Genomic DNA, 16,611 nt, shown 5'->3' on the forward strand with positions numbered 1-16,611 from the left:
TTCCAGGCTTCGATGCCCTCTGCTGATCAAACAACAAACCTAAACAATGCATTTTTAAAGTATTTGTAAAGTTGATGCTGTATTCTGTATTTATTTTTTTTTCTGGTGGTTGATTTATTTGGTTGTTTATTAACTTTTAAACAAGGTATTAAATATTGCCATCACCAATTTTTTATCATTTTACTATATACAAACGATCTATACAAAGACAGAGATGAAACATAATTGTGATTTTATTTTTTATTTTATTTTAAAGTTTAATCAGTTATCATCTATATCTATAATAAATGTAATTAGATCAAAGTTGTCTAAATATTAAGTTGATTATATTGACATTATTTGTCCAAGTGTAACATTCTTCAGCTAAAATAATGATGCTATATAGAAGCCATTTTGCCCATCATATTTTTCTTGGTGTTTTGTTTAGGTTTAAACAGAATAATATAACATTTAGGAGTAAATATACAGAACAGCAGAGCAAAACTGGAGGCCAAAATGGCAAAGATCTCCACAGCTACAGTGAATTTTCCAGGAGAGCTGACATAAGCTGGAATAAAGGTGATCCACACTGCACAGAATATGAGTATACTGAATGTGATGAATTTCGCTTCATTAAAATTATCAGGCAGCTTTCTAGCTAGAAAAGCCAAAACAAAACAAAAGAAAGCCAGAACTCCAATATAACCCAGAACTGCCCAGAAACCTATAGGTGAGCCCAAGTTACATTCTAATATGATCTTTTCCTTGTAGTAATTCATGTTCATGTAGGGGAAAGGAGGAGAAATTGTTAACCAAAGTACACAAATAAGAACCTGAATCAGAGTGAATGCAACTACACTGAGTCTCTGCTGTAGAGGCCCAAACCATTTCATGACATTGCTGCCTGGAAGTGTAGCTCTGAAGGCCACTAAAACAACTACTGTTTTCCCCAGAACACAGGAGATACAGAGTACAAACGTGATCCCAAAAGCTGTGTGGCGCAGCATACAGGACCACTCAGAGGGCCGTCCAATGAAAGTAAGTGAACAGAGGAAACACAGAGTCAGTGAGAAGAGCAGCAGGAAGCTCAGCTCAGAGTTGTTGGCCCTAACAATAGGAGTGTCCTTTTTTAATACAAATAAAATGCCAACTAATATAGTTAATGCAGCACCGAACAAAGAAAAAAGTACCAGTATTATCCCCATAACCTCTGTAAATGAGAGAAACTCTACAACTTTTAACACACATTTATCTCTTTCAGCATTAGACCAATATTCTCCTGGACACTGCTCACAGTTATTTGAATCTGCAAAATAATCATGGTTATTATCATTAGGAAAAAAACACTGATTTATATGACGGTTTTATTTATTAATATTATTCTTTAGTATCTGTATCCTAAACCATATAACGAGGGTGCACAATGTGCAATTAATAAATTGTGGTTGAAACTTGGTGATGCTGAAGTTACCTGTGTGGTTACTGATCTCTCCCTCTGCACATGGTATACAGTCATAACAGCAGACAGGCCTTCCTTTCTGTGCAGCTTTCCTGGTTCCTGGAGGACAGCTTTCACTGCACACAGACCTTGGCTTCTAATTTGAACAACACATCACCAGTGCAAACTTTCATATATGTGGTTATATCTGAAATTTCCATAATTGTTTATTTTTTAAAAATTAAGCAAATTTGTACTTGAAATTCTTCATGTACATCCAATGGGCCAAAAAACAACAGCTATTTATGTGTATATATATGGTCATACAAATCCTGTATAATTTTGATGTTCATTTATTACAGTTTAGATCATTTCATAAATACAATGTATGTACCTCTCTTTTCTCTGCTGCCCACACTATATCCTCTGCAGTTAAGGCAAATTGTTGTCCACGTTGAAGTGAGCCATCATAATATCCCAAGACCTTAAGCTCCACTTCTCCACTAACCCCACGTTGCCAGTTCAGCACATCATATTTTGCAGCGGTTGCCCCAGTGATGTCAAACCAAATTTTTTCTCCTACCTTGGTGGTAAAATTTACCTTTTTTAGAGAATCAACAACCTTTCAAAGGTAAAGAAAACATATATTTATATTATGTCAATATCAGTCATGTAATATCCTGCTTTACATGTTTTCATTGTGTTACCTGCCATGGTTGTATTGTTACGTCTTTCTGACAACTCTGATTTTCTGTGCATTTTAACAGACTGTGTAGAGAATGTGCCACAGCATAAACGGCATTGTAGACATTATTTGCATATCTCAGTTCTGAAATATCATTAGTGTAGTTTTTAAATTGAATCATATCTTCATATTTACTGCAGCTGTTTTCAGTTTTAGAAGTGCTTCCCTCTGTATATAAGCATGGGTGTGCTGTGTGCCAAAATTCATTGGCAGCATAATCAGCAAAACCACTAATCTTTAATTTTCCCACATCAAATCCAATGGCTCCAGACAAAACCCTAAAACTCGCTGGTGTTACTAGATCAACAGCAGAAATCCATGCAGTACCAATCATCTGGTAGCCAGTGAGATTATTAAGATTAAGCTGCTCTATTAGAAAGTTCACATCAAAATAGGAAAGAAATACAATGATTACTTTGGCTGTGCTTTTCTTAATAATATCAGCCACTTTAATCATTTTGGCAGGATTTGCTCGATCGAACTTTTCCGAGTACTCAACACATATTCCCTCCTCTTTGGCTGCATTCAGAAAAATGGCTATTCCATTGTTGCCATAGTCATTATCACTGTGTACAGCTCCCACCCAAGACCAGCCAAAGTGCTTGACCAAATAGGCCAACGCTCTACCCTGGTAATAGTCACTTGGTATGGTCCTGAAGAAAGATGGGTATGCTCTTCTGTTGCTCAAGCATTCACATGAGGCAGAATGACTTACCTGAGAACAAAAACAAAGAAAAAAATCACTGTTATGGTACATTTGTTTCACATGTAACCAAACAGAAATAAAATTACAATCTCTGAAACAAAACATTTGGTGTATTTACATCATGCTCATCTAAATTATTACAACAACCGTTTTTCTTTACTCCATTCTTGTCAGAGCCAGTCAAGGAAACACTTGGCTTGAGGTAAACAAATGACACGCTCTTTCACCTAGACACAAATAAATATAGCTATTCTTCCCATCTGCCTGCTTATAGACAGTTGGTGGAAACCGAGAACCCAGCGGACTCCCATGCAACATGGCGGGAACATGTGAAGCTCTGCCCAGACAGAAACTTGAGTACAGGTTTGAACGAAGGACCTGGGGGGCTGATGAGACCCATACGAAAAACATGCATGGATCAAAAACCAGATATGAAGGTTACACATGCAAAGGTAATTAAGTATAAAATATAATTTACCGACATGCTAGACTTATCATATATATTTCATGTGTGCTTTGTATTTAATAAATCAATGTATATATTTGATAATAAAAAGCAGTGTTTCTCACCACTGGGATCTTAAAAGGTCCTGTAGTTTTTGCAAGTGCCACAGTAGGAGAAGACTCTGACTCCCCTATAATGGCTTGTACTGCTGCTTGTCCAGAGCAGGACCCATCTGCTGTTATGTCCATTCCATTCATCAAAGCCATAGCTGCCTTCATAGATAACAAGCTGGAGAGACAATTGTCATAAATTGTGTAACCAATTGAGATATTTGGAAGCAAGCTGTTGTCCCTATTGATTTCATCAACTGCAAATATCATGGCCTGAGCAATCCGGAATTCACTGAGGTCAATTCTACAAATATACATATAAAAAATTATGAAATTAGGATAACAATATGTAGAAACTATTATACAGAATAATACAAAAAACAAGGTTCCACTATACAACAAACCTATCACAGATTAAAGGTGGAGGTTTTTCAGTATATATCAAAGCCTGGGTCTGTGTTGCACGATGTATTGAAAAAATAGCTCCAATTATAACATCTCCATCTTTGGAAAATAGAGGATTAACAGGGTTTTCCAAAATATTGCAATTTTCTCCTTTTGCCAGGCTTAGACCAAAAATAGTTATTATAGAGATTAACATCACAAAGTGTGTCCAGTGCGTTTGCTGGATCACTCCTCACACTACACAGTCTTCATATATTTATAGACATGCTGTGAGTGTTCTGGGTATAACTATATAGCAAGGACAAATCAGAGGTGGTGAGCTTTGTGATGTCATTAAGAGATAACCTTCTACCCCTTTATGCCCAGTTGCTTCTGGTTTAATTTATACACAATAGAAATTATAATAATTATACAAATAGTTATCCTTATTATATATATATATATATATATATATATATATATATATATATATATATATATATATATATATATATATAGTTTTTCACTATTGATGGTGATATCCATGTGTGTACATATTTATATTATTCATATTACATGTTTAAATGTAATTTGTTATGCAGAAAATCCTTTCAAAATCATTTTTGCTTTAGCAGATTAGCTGGGCATTACTTTCACACATCTCTTTCCAGGTTACACCACAGATTTTTCATACAATTATTTAAATTGTGAGAAACCTGTGGAGGTGTTTGGACTGGACTGTACTCTTGTACTGCAAACGCTGGCAGATTGAGCCGATTATCACAATACTGCATATAATTGTGAATAAACTGTCCAATTTTCAAGAATCATATGGATAAAATGGATAAATGAATGAATGGATAAAAACATTGTGAATTCATTTAATCCCCCCATAATTTGTCAAATTTATTTTTATGTGTTTGTGTCAAGAACACAGGGTCCTGGTCACTCAAGTTGATTTTCAGGATTCTGACTCTGGAGATAACATGAAAGTTTCTGATAATTTCTATAAATACAACTTTCTAATGACTCAAAGCAGGTTATATGGGGTAATGGGTGCAATGCTGCTTTTGGGGTGGATAACAAATTCACTACTTCTCATTTGCGACATGCTACACAAATGTGAACATCAACGTAAATGCCTGCTCAATAGAAATGCAAGTTGAAAGCTATTACATTGCTGAGTGTTTTATCCTGGTCTAAATACCCTGCTATTAGTTTATGATGAGCATGTGGAGTAGAACATCCTTACAGCTTTTTGGGACCAACCACTTTCTTTAATCTTCTCTGTTTCAACCTATTCTGAATAACTGAAAGGCATATAGGGGAATAAATTAACATTAGGCTGAATTGTCTGTCCACCAATTCCTCTTACTTAGTCCTAGGTATGCCTCTGAATTTCATCATATAATTGTTCCAATGTGATATACCTGAAGGAATTCTCTGCCAAGTGTGAAGGGGAATGTTTCCACCTAATTTAAAACTGACTTTGGTTGGCCTTAGCACCAACTTCCCTGCCAATGTTACAAATATTCATCACTATGCCTGCATTCTATTACTATCTGAAATCCTGCCTATTTTTTCTCATGAATTAGTGGAATGGTGAGACATGGACTAACTACTGCCTCTGTTTAATGTTTTCGTCCCTGAAATTAATAATGACTGGCACTAGAGAATGTTCATGTTCATTCGAAGGCACACATCACATCTTCATCAATCATCCATTTCCCAATGTATACAATGAATCTAGTATTAATGTACAGTGGTCTGGTTAAACCTCAAGGTTTAATGTGTACAGGCAGCTGCAGTGACCTCAACTACCAGCAGTTCTCCTCAGAAGTACATGCTGTGGGACTGTACTCTTGATGCTGGAATATTCCAGGTGACAAAGCCTTCTTTTTTGTAATGCTTTTCTTTTACATTATTATTTCCACAGCAAAAACAGTTAATTCTGCCAATATATCATGGTCTGTTTTTATTTACAGTAAAAATCTGTCTCGTCAACAATCATATGATTTCCAGTGAAATTTATTTTAATGAGAATTGTTCTAAAACTGTAGAACTGGATTGTGTGAATATGAAATATAGGGATGTATATTATGCTGTGTTGGTGGATCGGGCAGTTTGTATTGGTTTTATACAGGCTTGTGTAAAATATGAAATCCAACCCTCTTATTTTCAACAACATCTTCACTTGGAACTGTTTCAGGGTGGTTATATTGATTGTTAATTAGACCTAACCTGCAGACAAGAGTAATTTCAGTAGTTTTAATCAGCTACAGTAGCTAGTGTATAAATGTAGCAATGTATAAATTATCTCATTTATACATTGAGCTGTTAAGGGGCTTGCTCAGGGGTGTAGCATTGGTTCTGTTGGTGATGCAAGGATTTGAACTTATAGCTGTAAGAATTACAGACTGCCTCAACCCAGATTCCACCCTACGCTATATCAAATTAAGCTCATCCGCAAAACGGCTTAAATTTCACAAAAGTATTTATGTAGTTTGACATAGAATTTCAGTTGTATCAATCCTAATCAAAGTCTTGATTGAATCAGTGTGGGAGAGACAGCAAGCCATCAAGGACTATCTCTAACCAAAAGGTGTCTCAGACCGTGATTATCATTTAAACAATACCCTATCCTGACCTTCCGGGGGGGCAGGCAACAGCAAAGGTGTCAATAACAGTGACCTCCACTTGATCACCCAGCCAGTTGTTCCTTCATGCATGTCCTACATCTAATTTACATTTAAAGGATAACTCCGGTCTATACTTTAAAGGGAAGAACAATATAAAATATCTGGGCAGAGTTTGCTCTGGGTTCTTTCTGACTCCGATGAACCCAAAGTGCTTCATGTATTTTGTCACTGCTATGCTTATATAAACTTCTTCATTGCGATCTTCGTTGTCCTCATAATGTTTTCTTACATTAGCCTTAAGATCAAAAGGCCAAGACCTTATCCACTGAGCTATTACACCCCTACAATTGCCACTTGCCTGAAAATGTGTTTACCCACAATAAATACATATATGTATTTTATCGATCAAATTCATTTATTTTTATATTGCAAGGGAAGTCTAAAAGTGGGTTTGTACAAACTAGTTCCTATTGCATCATCCCATCATTACTGCTTCACCTAAATTTAACACCGCCCTCCAACCCAAGTTCTTACCAGAAAAATGCTTTTTTCCAATATGTCCAATATATTACAATATGCTGTAATATTTATTATATGAAAGTATGTAATTTAATTTAATTTTGATTATGTCATGACATATTTGTGTATTTGTTTTTGTGTATTTATTTATTTATGTTTTGGTTTATGCATAGGGGCCTTTTAATATGAGAAAATTTAACTCATCATAAAACATCATTCTATAGACAGAGATATGACACAACTGTGATTTTTATAAGTTGAATTTTTTTATTATCCATATACACATCAAGTGCGATTCGTGATTATGATGTGAACATCATGTCGTTTATTTGATCATATTCAACATTGGGTGTGCCAATGCAAGTTAATCAAACTTCAGGTAAAATGATAATTTCATGTTTGCAAATTGGAAAAATCTAATTCTTAGAGTGATTTGCATTATTGCCTGGAAATGTAGCCCTGAAGGCAATTAGCACAACTACTGGTTTCACCAAAACACAGGAGATACTGAAGGTAAACGTAACTCCAAATGCTGTGTGACGCAGCATACAGGACCACTGAGATGATTGTCTAATAGAAGTAAGTGAACAGAGAAAACACAAGGAGAACAGCAGCAGGAAGCTCAACCCAGAGTAATTGGTCTTATCAATGGGAGCATATGTTTCTATTAGTAATAAAACAGCTACTAAAACAGTTAATGTCGCTCCAAATGAAGAAAACAATATCAGTATTATCCTAAAAACCTCTGTATGTGAAAAAAACACACATTTATCCCGGTCAGCATTAAACCAGTATTCTTCTGGACACTGCTCACAGTTAGATGGATCTGAAAAATAACCAGAGTTGTTATTAGAAACAAAAGTCAACATTATCTTGTGATTTTATGTATTAATACAATTGTTCAGGGACTGTGTTTAAAAAAAAAAAATAGTATAGAAAATTGCAAAATATACAATTAACGACTTGTCCTTAAAATGTAGTATTGCTGACGTTACCTGTGTGGTTACTGATCTCAGCATGTGGTATAAAGTCATAAGAACAGGCAGGTCTTTCTTTCTGTGCAGCGCTCCTGGTTCTTGGAGAACAGCTCTCACTGCAGACGGTCCATAGAGTCTAATGTAAACAATATTTTGGGTACAATAAATAATTTTTATAAAGATAGCAGATAATATCACTTGTTCGATGCATAAGTGCTTACTATGTTATTAAAGGTTCTATATCACAGTTTATAACCAGCTACTCAGCAGTATTATCAGCTTTGTTTTTAACCTTGGAAACAATATTTTTGTGAAAAATCTTTCACACTGACAGGCAGATAAAAATGTTCTAAACAACGGTGCTTGCTAAAGTTTAATAAGACCTATTATTGTTATAAAGGGCTAACAATTGTGTGTAGCAGTGCATGTACCTCTCTTTTGCCTCCAGTCCAGACAACATCTTTAGCATTTAGGACAAACAGTTGTTCACTTGGCAAAGAGGCATCATGATAGACCACTGCCTTACAATGCAATTTATCATCGTCTTTTGCAGCCATTGCCCCGCGACTGTCAAACTTAACAATTTCTCTTACATTGGCAATATAAATGACCTCTTTTAGAAAGGCACCAACCTTCAAATAGAAAAAAACAAAAGCATTCACTTCATGACAATGTCAGTCATAGGCATACTGTATGTTACATTGCTTCTGTTGTATTACCTGCCATAGTTGTATTATTTTGTCTTTTCGGTGGATATCAACACTCTGGTTTTCAGTGCATCTCAACAGGCTGTGTAGATAATGTACAACAGCAGACTCTGCACTGTATCCACTTTTTGCATATCTCAATTCTGATATGTCTTCATTACATGGAATCAAATCATTATGCTTGTTGAAGTTATCTTCTTTATGAAAAAGGTTGATCTCTGCATGCAAGCAAACAGTTTGGCAAAATTAAACTACAACATTATGCTTTACAACCTCAAGATTTCTGAACTACCAGAGCTAATATCATCTGCATTTATGTCCTTACCGTGAATCAACGTCATGGTTGCCTTCACAGGTTGCACCCCCGAACTGCAGTGGTCATATATCCTGTAGCAGTATGAGATATATGTGATTAAGCTGGTGCCTCTTTTAATTTCATCAATTGCAAAAGTCATAGTCTGAGCAAAGCCATAAATCTCTAAAGTTCAAACCACAAATATAAATAAAAGGCACAAGAAAATATCAGAAGAAATACAGTGGAAAATTCAATTACAGAGTTAATAAAAAAATGACTACAAGGTCAAACAAACCTAATGAGGATTAAAGGAGGCTTTTCGGTGTGTGGCAACGACTGCATGTGTGTACCACTGCATATTGAAATGACAACTCCGATTATCACATCTTCAGACAACAGATGATATTCTGGGTATTCCAGAATATGGCAAGTGTCTCGCTTTGCCACACTAAGATAAAAGAGTAGTACGAGAAATAACATCACAGATTTTGTCCAGTACTTTTGCTGTATTGGTCCTCACACATATACTCCTAGATATATATAGACATGCTCTGAGTCTTCAGGGTATGATTATTCTATTTGGACAAATCAGAGAGCTGATGTGCTTTGTGATATCATTAAGGGACAAATTATTATTCAGATTATTTAGAAACTCTTCTGAAGGCTATTCCCTGAATGATTGGCCTGCATGTGCTCTCAGTTTGTACGCCCAGTTCATTTGCGTTGGTGAGTGTGTTTCTATTTGTGTACTGACCATTAAGGGAATAGACGTCTTTGGTTATAGCTAAAAGCTGGTAGAGGCATCTATACAACAATAATCCAATAAAAATAAAACTCTTTGAGGACTGGGGGAAATCCTGGAGATTAAATTATGGCAAAAAAGGGCAATGTTTATACTTCCTAATCATGTGCTCTAATAGTGACACTAATTTAATAGACTGTTGCCGAAATGTAAGAGCAGGCCAACAATAATTATGCCAAAAAACAGGCTTAAACAAAGGCTGTTGAATGCTTGTGGGTGATGTCTGTTCTCAGCTACTTCTTGAAATTAATGGATTTTTGTTTCGAGGTAAAAAATATGTTTGCTGAAATAATAAAATAAGTTGATAATTAACGTTTTTTTGCTAGATGTCGTGCCTTGTCCCATTGTCTTCAGAGCATTTCTTCACCATCCTGAGATCTTCATACTGACACTATTTTAATGTAATAAATATTGTGTACATACTATGTAAGTTAATACCTCTTGTCATGAAATCCTATACATTTATTGACAAACTGAGTAGTTTTTTTCAGTTCTTTGACCATGTCTTTTAGATTACTTGATCTATTCTTTGAATGAATGAATCAGTTTGATCATGAGAACTACTTGTTATGTATCACTTTGTTGTGAGCAATATTATATTCACCTCTTGACATCATATATATGCGGCAAATATTTACAATCATGGTGCTGACAACTATTTGAGAACTCTGATGTCATATTAAATGAGCATATACATTTTCAACCACATTTGAGTGATATAAAGAATTATATTTTTTTTTTTTCAAAGAACCATCATCTGTATGAGCATTTATAAATATGTATTAAGCTGCCAGCTGTAGTTGTTATTTTTCTAATTAGATTTGTAGGATTACCTATGTGGGGTCACTACATAGGATCAGATTTCTCACAGGAGTCTTCTAACGTACATCCTTAGCCAGTCCTCCACCAATTCTTACTGCATATTCCAATCAGTATATTCCATCCGTACATCCATACCCTAAGCAGAACCACTGATACTTCTGGCATTTTTTTGTTATACTCCAGAATAAACAGTGAAAATTGTGGTTTTCACAAGTAAATACAAATTACATTAAATATTTGAGCTTTACTTACAATCTGTGAACAATCTGTGTATTCTTTAAAATTCTGAGAGATGTTGGGAAAAAGTGATACAGAGATAGATAGATCTATAAAGAGAGAAAAGACACATTTGGATTTTTCTTAATAAAAAGTTTATTCTGTTCTCTTTTAAATCAGCTCTTATATTCATATTCCATGTGTAAATATTAGATAGATATATATAGATTTTAATAGCATGTTTTTTTATAATCATTTTGTTTTCCCCATCATATTTTTCTTTGTGTTTAGTTCAGGTTTAAACAGAATAATATAACATTTAGGAGTAAATATACAGAACAGTAGAGCAAAACTGGAGGCCAAAATGGCAAAGATCTCCACAGCTACAGTGAATTTTCCAGGAGAGCTGACATAAGCTGGAATAAAAGTGATCCACACTGCACAGAATATGAGTATACTGAATGTGATGAATTTCGCTTCATTAAAATTATCTGGCAGATTTCTAGCTAGAAAAGCCAAAACAAAACAGAAGAAAGCCAGAACTCCAATATAACCCAGAACTGCCCAGAAACCTATAGCTGAGCCCAAGTTACATTCTAATATGATCTTTTCCTTGAAGTAGTTCATGTTCATGTAGGGGAAAGGAGGAGAAACTGTTAACCAAAGTACACAAATAAGGACCTGTATGAGAGTGAAAGCAACTACACTGAGTCTCTGCTGTAGAGGCCCAAACCATTTCATAACATTGCTGCCTGGAAGTGTAGCTCTAAAGGCCATTAACACAACCACTGTTTTCCCCAGAACACAGGAGATACAGAGTACAAATGTGATTCCAAAAGCTGTGTGGCGCAGCATACAGGACCACTCAGAGGGCCGTCCAATGAAAGTAAGTGAACAGAGGAAACACAGAGTCAGTGAGAAGAGCAGCAGGAAGCTCAGCTCAGAGTTGTTGGCCCTAACTATAGGAGTGTCCTTTTTTATTACAAATAAAATGCCTACTAATATAGTTAATGCAGCACCGAACAAAGAAAAAAGTACCAATATAATACCCATAACCTCTGTAAATGACAGAAACTCTATAACCTTTAACACACATTTATCTCTTTCAGCATTAGACCAATATTCTCCTGGACACTGCTCACAGTTATTTGAATCTGCAAAATAATCATGTTATTCTTATTAGAAAAAAAATAAGTCGTTTGCATAGTTTCATGTATTGATGGCATTTTTCAGGCAGTGTATCCTGAATAATAGGAGGAGGATGCAAAATGTACAACAAAAAAAATGCCTTTGAAACTTGTTAATAGTAAAGTTACCTGTGTGGTTACTGATCTCTCCCTCTGCACATGGTATACAGTCATAACAGCAGACAGGCCTTCCTTTCTGTGTAGCTTTCCTGGTTCCTGGAGGACAGCTTTCACTGCACACAGACCTTGGCTTCTATAGAAAAACAAATATTATGCGTATAATAAAAATTTGTATTTAATAAATTTATGCTTGTGTTCAGTTTTCAAATATAATTAACCCAACTTTCTGTACCTCTTTTTTCTCTCCACCCCAAACTATATCTTGAGCGTTTAGGACAAATTGTTGTCCAGCTGGCAGAGACGCATCATAATAGCCTACAACCTTAAATTGCACTTCCCTGCCAAAACCTTTCTGCCAGTTGACCACATCATATTTTGCAGCTGTTGCCCCAGTGCTGTCGAACCAAATATTTTCTCCTGACTTAGTAGTAAAGTTTACTTTCTTCAGATATTCAACAACCTTTAAAAGAAAAAGATATTAATAGCATTAATTTTATGGGAACATTATACATTTCCTCTGTTATGCTATTTTGTTAGACTACCTGCCATGATTGTATTGCTTTGTCTTTTACACACTTCTGGTTTTCTGTGCATCTCAATAGGCTGTGTAGAGAATGTGCCACCGCATAAATCGCACTGTAAATGTTATTTGCGTATCTCAATTCTGATATATCTTCATTGTAGTTTTTAAAGGGAAGGATTTCCTCATATCTGCTGCAACTGCTGTCAGTTTGAGAAATGTTTCCTATTGTGTCCAAACAAGGGAAATCTGTTTGCCAAAACTCTTTAATTACGTAGTCAGCAAATCCATGAATGTTTAATTTTCCTACATCTAATCCGATGGATCCAATCAATACATTGTAACTTGCAGGTGTTGCTAGATTAATCGCAGTAATCCATGACTCTACACCAATCATCTGGTATCCAGTGACATTCCTCAGAATGAGATGGTCTATCAGAACATTCATATCAGCTTGAGCAATAAATATAATGACGACCCTGGCTGTGCCTTTTTTAATAATATCCACCACTTTTACAATTTTGCCAGTATCTGACCGGTCAAACTTCTCCGAGTACTCAACACATATTCCCTCCTCTTTGGCTGCATTCAGAAAAATGGCCATTCCATTGTTGCCATAGTCATTATCACTGTTTACAGCTCCCACCCAAGACCAGCCAAAGTGCTTGATCAAATATGCCAGTGCTCTACTCTGGTAATAGTCACTTGCGATGGTCCTGAAGAAAGAGGGGTACTCTTTTCTGTTGCTCAAACATTCACATGTGGCCCCATGGCTTATCTGGGGGGGAAAAAGAAACATTTTTTGAAAGTACATTTCTGAATGTTGAATATGTTATTGGAAAACTATTACAGCACAGGATACAACAGTAACTTATTCATACCACTGGGATCTGAAAAGGTCCTGTAGTTTTTGTGAGTACTATAGTAGGGGAAGACTCTGACTCCCCGATGATGGCTTGTACTGCTGCTTCTCCAGTGCAGGCCCCATTTGCTGTTGTGTCCATACCATTCATCAGAGCCATGGCTGCTTTCATAGATAACAATCTTGATCCACAATTGTCATATATCCTGTAGCCAATAGAAATATTTGGGAGCAAACTGTTGCTCCTGTTGATTTCCTCAATAACAAACGTCATTGTCTGAGCAAATCGCAATTCTCTAAGATTAAATCTGTTAAAACAAATTAAAAAAAACATTTGTAATGTTTTAATTGGAAACACATTTTTAAATCCTGAACGATAAATACAATTTTCAGTCCTCAATGTCCCATTTTAACAAACCTGGTGCAAATTAAAGCTTCAGGTTTTTCAGTGTATGGTAGTGAAGGAAGCATTATACCACTGTGTATTGAAAATAAACCTCCGATTATCACATCCCCATCTTTAGCTAGCAGAGGATGTGCTGGGCTGTCCAGAATATAGCAATTTTCCCCTTTTGCCAGGCTGAAAGAAAAAAACAATACAGACAAAAACATCACTAGGTTCATTCACTGGTTTTCTGCAGCACAAATGCACAACAGATATCATATTCATATATTTATAAAGTGCTCAGCCCTCTGCTGAATATAAGTGCAATTTAGACAAATCAGAGACCTTTAGCTTTGTGACGTCGACTTTGTTAGCTTCTAAACTCCCAGGAATTGCTGGCAAGTCAAAGCATGCATTTTCCCACGCTTGTAACTACATAGGTTTCTAATAGTTAATCCTAATACTAATACTACTAATAAAAATAGTTATCATTAGTTTATTATAAATATAATGACAAGCACAGGCGTCGCAATTTGAGGCGGGAGTGGATGCAAGTGCAGATCATATATTGTTTTAGGTCCAAGCAATGAAACAGAACACAAAACTATCAGAAAGAAAATAAAAAATAAAAAAAAAGTTTGCATGACCTAATTACAGGAAGCAATGAGTTTTAATTGGAGGGCTAATGATTGTGAAACATACATCAGGTGCAAAAACAAATATATTACTTGGTGCCGAAGATGTAAACTGTCTCCTGGCCTAATTCTGAAACGTTTCCTTCGCATAAGTACAGAAAGTCCTTTAAACAGGTGGTGGAGTCCTGGACAGCCCCAAGTGATATCACCTGCTCTGGGTGGGTCTCTGGTAGCAATAGCCACTGCTACGTTCTTGGGAGGAACGAGGTTAAAGGTAGAGCATGAGGATGAAGAAATTCACTCCATGAGGCCAGAGGGATGGCAGATGATCACCCCTTACAGATGGGGAGTGATGTTGTTTGCAAGCCAGAAGAGGGAGTGATGAACACTGTGAAGCCCTTGCTTGGCAAACTGACAACTTCAGCTAAGCATGAAGGCAGAGCGATATCTTCAAGCAAGCCGGAAGACGAAACAATGCCCTCAGCTGAGCAGGGTGCCAGAGTGATATATTGTATGAAGTGGGGTCAGGAGGCATAGTAGCATACAAGGAAAAGCAAGGGTATGGATTGTAACTCATGGCAAAGCCAGGATCTGCCCTGACACCTCCTGCATTGAAGAGAGAAAGAACAATATTCTCAGCACAGCAAGCAGGTAAAGCAATGTTTTTGGAGAGCAAGAAGGTAGAGCAGAGTCCTCAGCATGGCAGGGAGGAAAAGTACTGTACCCTCCTCATCAGTGCAAGAGGAGAAATTGGCTTGGCTTTACTTACAATCGAGTCAGACAAGAAAACACATCAAAAGAAAGACAGAAGGTTCAGTGAACAGTGAGTACAAATACAAGTGCCAATGACTATGAAATGTAAAGCAGTGCAAAAAAGAAAAAGTTTCCCCGGTTTTACTAAATCATTCATCTCCAGCTTGGATGGGAGTCACTGCTCCAATATGTGGCTGGCCAAAAAGGATGTAGTGGTTTTGCATTCAGGTTCTACAGACAGACTTGCAATCTTCTGCCTGAAAACTGGATTGATTATCTGTCTGTTAGAATAGCTGTGTTCAAGTCGATCAGTCTGTCCCCAGAGAAGCATCACTAATATTTTACATCAGTGTTGTTAGGGGGCTGGGACCAGCCAGTCAGATTTGTCCAGAAACATCTCAATTGCTCGACCCAGTGCAATCAGTGAAGATCATCAAACAGTTTTCTTGACACACTTAGCCAAATACAATTCATAACTGCTCCACCAGAGGGCACCCTTCCCTGGGTTTTACAAACCTCATTGCTCATATACAGTATCTATCTATCTATCTATCTATCTATCTATCTATCTATCTATCTATCTATCTATCTATCTATCTATCTATCTATCTATCTATATTTTTTTAATTAATTAATTAATTATTTTTTGTTACAAATTATGTTTGTACACACAGAAGCATTACAGTTTTCCTTTTCAACAATTGCTGCTTCTGCCTTGACACAGCTCTATATGGTGTTTCTTTGTATTGAATATTCTGTTTGTTTAGATGTGTATGACCTAAACCCAAATAATTTATATTTATATATTCTTAATTTTTCTGTAATGAGATTTTAATTTGCTATACCGATGTTAATAATTTTCTTGTATATGAATGAAAACATCTCATCTCACTCCTCTTCATTGCGATACATAGTATAAAGCATGAAGTAGACGAGTAGGAAAAGGCCACAGGATTATGGCATCAGCATGAGAGACACACTAAGCTAAATGGTCATGTGCTGTGCATTTGTTTTGTTTAGTGAATCTGCGTGCTGCAAACTTTGAAGACAAGCAATTGTGTAAGAGTCGTAAGACAAACCGATAACTTTCTATATTCTTACGACACCTACGAAATCTGATTTAAAGAAACATTACCTCATTTGAACATTCGTAAAAACCAGTGCACACAGCCACCATGGCTTAAATGTTGGGCAAATGAGAGTTGATTTGTATCCCCTATAAATGATGAATAAAGAAGACTATGATCTGATATAATGCATTTGTACCCGCAGGCATGCAGGCAGTATATTTGTTCAAATAGAGTATTTTTCTTCTCATTTAACTTTGCATAGCATCATATAACCTTTTGCCACAATTGTGCATGT

General features: G+C 36.2%; 1 protein-coding gene and 1 pseudogene across 2 annotated transcripts; both read right to left on the reverse strand.

Moving 5' to 3' along the window:
• Nucleotides 1-377: 377 nt before the first annotated feature.
• LOC310732683 (extracellular calcium-sensing receptor-like) lies at nucleotides 378-15,767 on the reverse strand (the record flags this gene model as incomplete). The annotated part of the gene is made up of 7 exons (XM_083553298.1): nucleotides 378-1,285; nucleotides 1,451-1,574; nucleotides 12,324-12,551; nucleotides 12,634-13,389; nucleotides 13,493-13,781; nucleotides 13,892-14,053; nucleotides 15,763-15,767. The coding sequence occupies 7 exons, from the start codon at nucleotides 15,765-15,767 to the stop codon at nucleotides 378-380; spliced, it is 2,472 nt and encodes an 823-aa protein (XP_083409424.1).
• Nucleotides 11,037-11,837, reverse strand: LOC310732629 (vomeronasal type-2 receptor 26-like; annotated as a pseudogene). The gene has a single exon. The product of its transcript is annotated as a vomeronasal type-2 receptor 26-like (transcript).
• Nucleotides 15,768-16,611: the final 844 nt, after the last annotated feature.

The sequence above is a fragment of the Silurus aristotelis genome (assembly GCF_946808225.1).
Source record: "Silurus aristotelis genome assembly, chromosome: 10".
NCBI lineage: Eukaryota > Metazoa > Chordata > Actinopteri > Siluriformes > Siluridae > Silurus > Silurus aristotelis.